This window comes from Morone saxatilis, unplaced genomic scaffold (genome assembly GCF_004916995.1).
Source record: "Morone saxatilis isolate NCDOM2014 unplaced genomic scaffold, NCSU_SB_2.0 Contig14, whole genome shotgun sequence".
Lineage (NCBI taxonomy): Eukaryota > Metazoa > Chordata > Actinopteri > Moronidae > Morone > Morone saxatilis.
In genome coordinates, this window is record NW_023339696.1 from 175159 (window position 1) to 175907 (window position 749).

Consider the following 749-nt stretch of genomic DNA (forward strand, 5'->3'; position numbering starts at 1 on the left):
AGAGATATATATATATATAGATATAGATACATTTGTAGTTGTGACTTTATATAATGTTAAAAGATATGTATGGGTAAGACACAAACCCAAACACAATATAGAATGTAGAATATAGAGCCCAGCATCAGCATTAAATGATTACATATTGGTACTGGCGTATATGTCAACCAATAACTAAAATGATAATGTGGTTAATAAATGAAACAGTGTCCACTGACAATGTAAAATGTCTCGCTCACTACATGCAGTATCTTGGCCACAATGCTTTATAGCGATTTTTTTTTTTAAGGTATCCTTGTTTGTTTATATTATGTGTTTGTATAAAATATCACTGACAATGTAATCTTACCTTACCGTTTTAGTTAAACTTTTACATTTGTTTCTCATTTACTTACAGAAGTTTCAGAAGTACTGAACGCCACTCTGGCCTGTTGAACTAAGCTGAACTCAGACTGACATTATAGCTGAGGTTTGCTGTTGTTTTTATTTTTCTGGGTGTTTCTTTCTGCAGGGTGGACAGTGTGCTGAAGCAGATGGCAGAGATCCGTGACCACGACCAAAGGTTGCTGCTGTTAGAGACAGAAGTCAGTAATACCTTAATGCACAAGCAATATCTACTGAGCCTAATCTGTACCAGTCATCATCAGTTACACTGTAGCCTATAACTGCGATCCAGGGTCTTTTTAAGTCCAGAAAATGTGGTTGTCATTGGTTTGTTTTATCAATGATAAATTATTAAGAAATCTCTT

General features: G+C 34.7%; 1 protein-coding gene across 1 annotated transcript in view; it reads left to right on the forward strand.

The window, feature by feature from the left end:
* The window catches only part of LOC118322813 (transient receptor potential cation channel subfamily M member 5-like), a gene marked incomplete in the record, with an annotated part of 19945 nt that overhangs the window by 17109 nt on the left and 2087 nt on the right, over nucleotides 1-749 (forward strand). Inside the window, 1 exon segment of the mRNA XM_035654642.1 lies at nucleotides 512-562. Within this exon segment, the coding sequence (XP_035510535.1) occupies nucleotides 512-562 (51 nt within the window).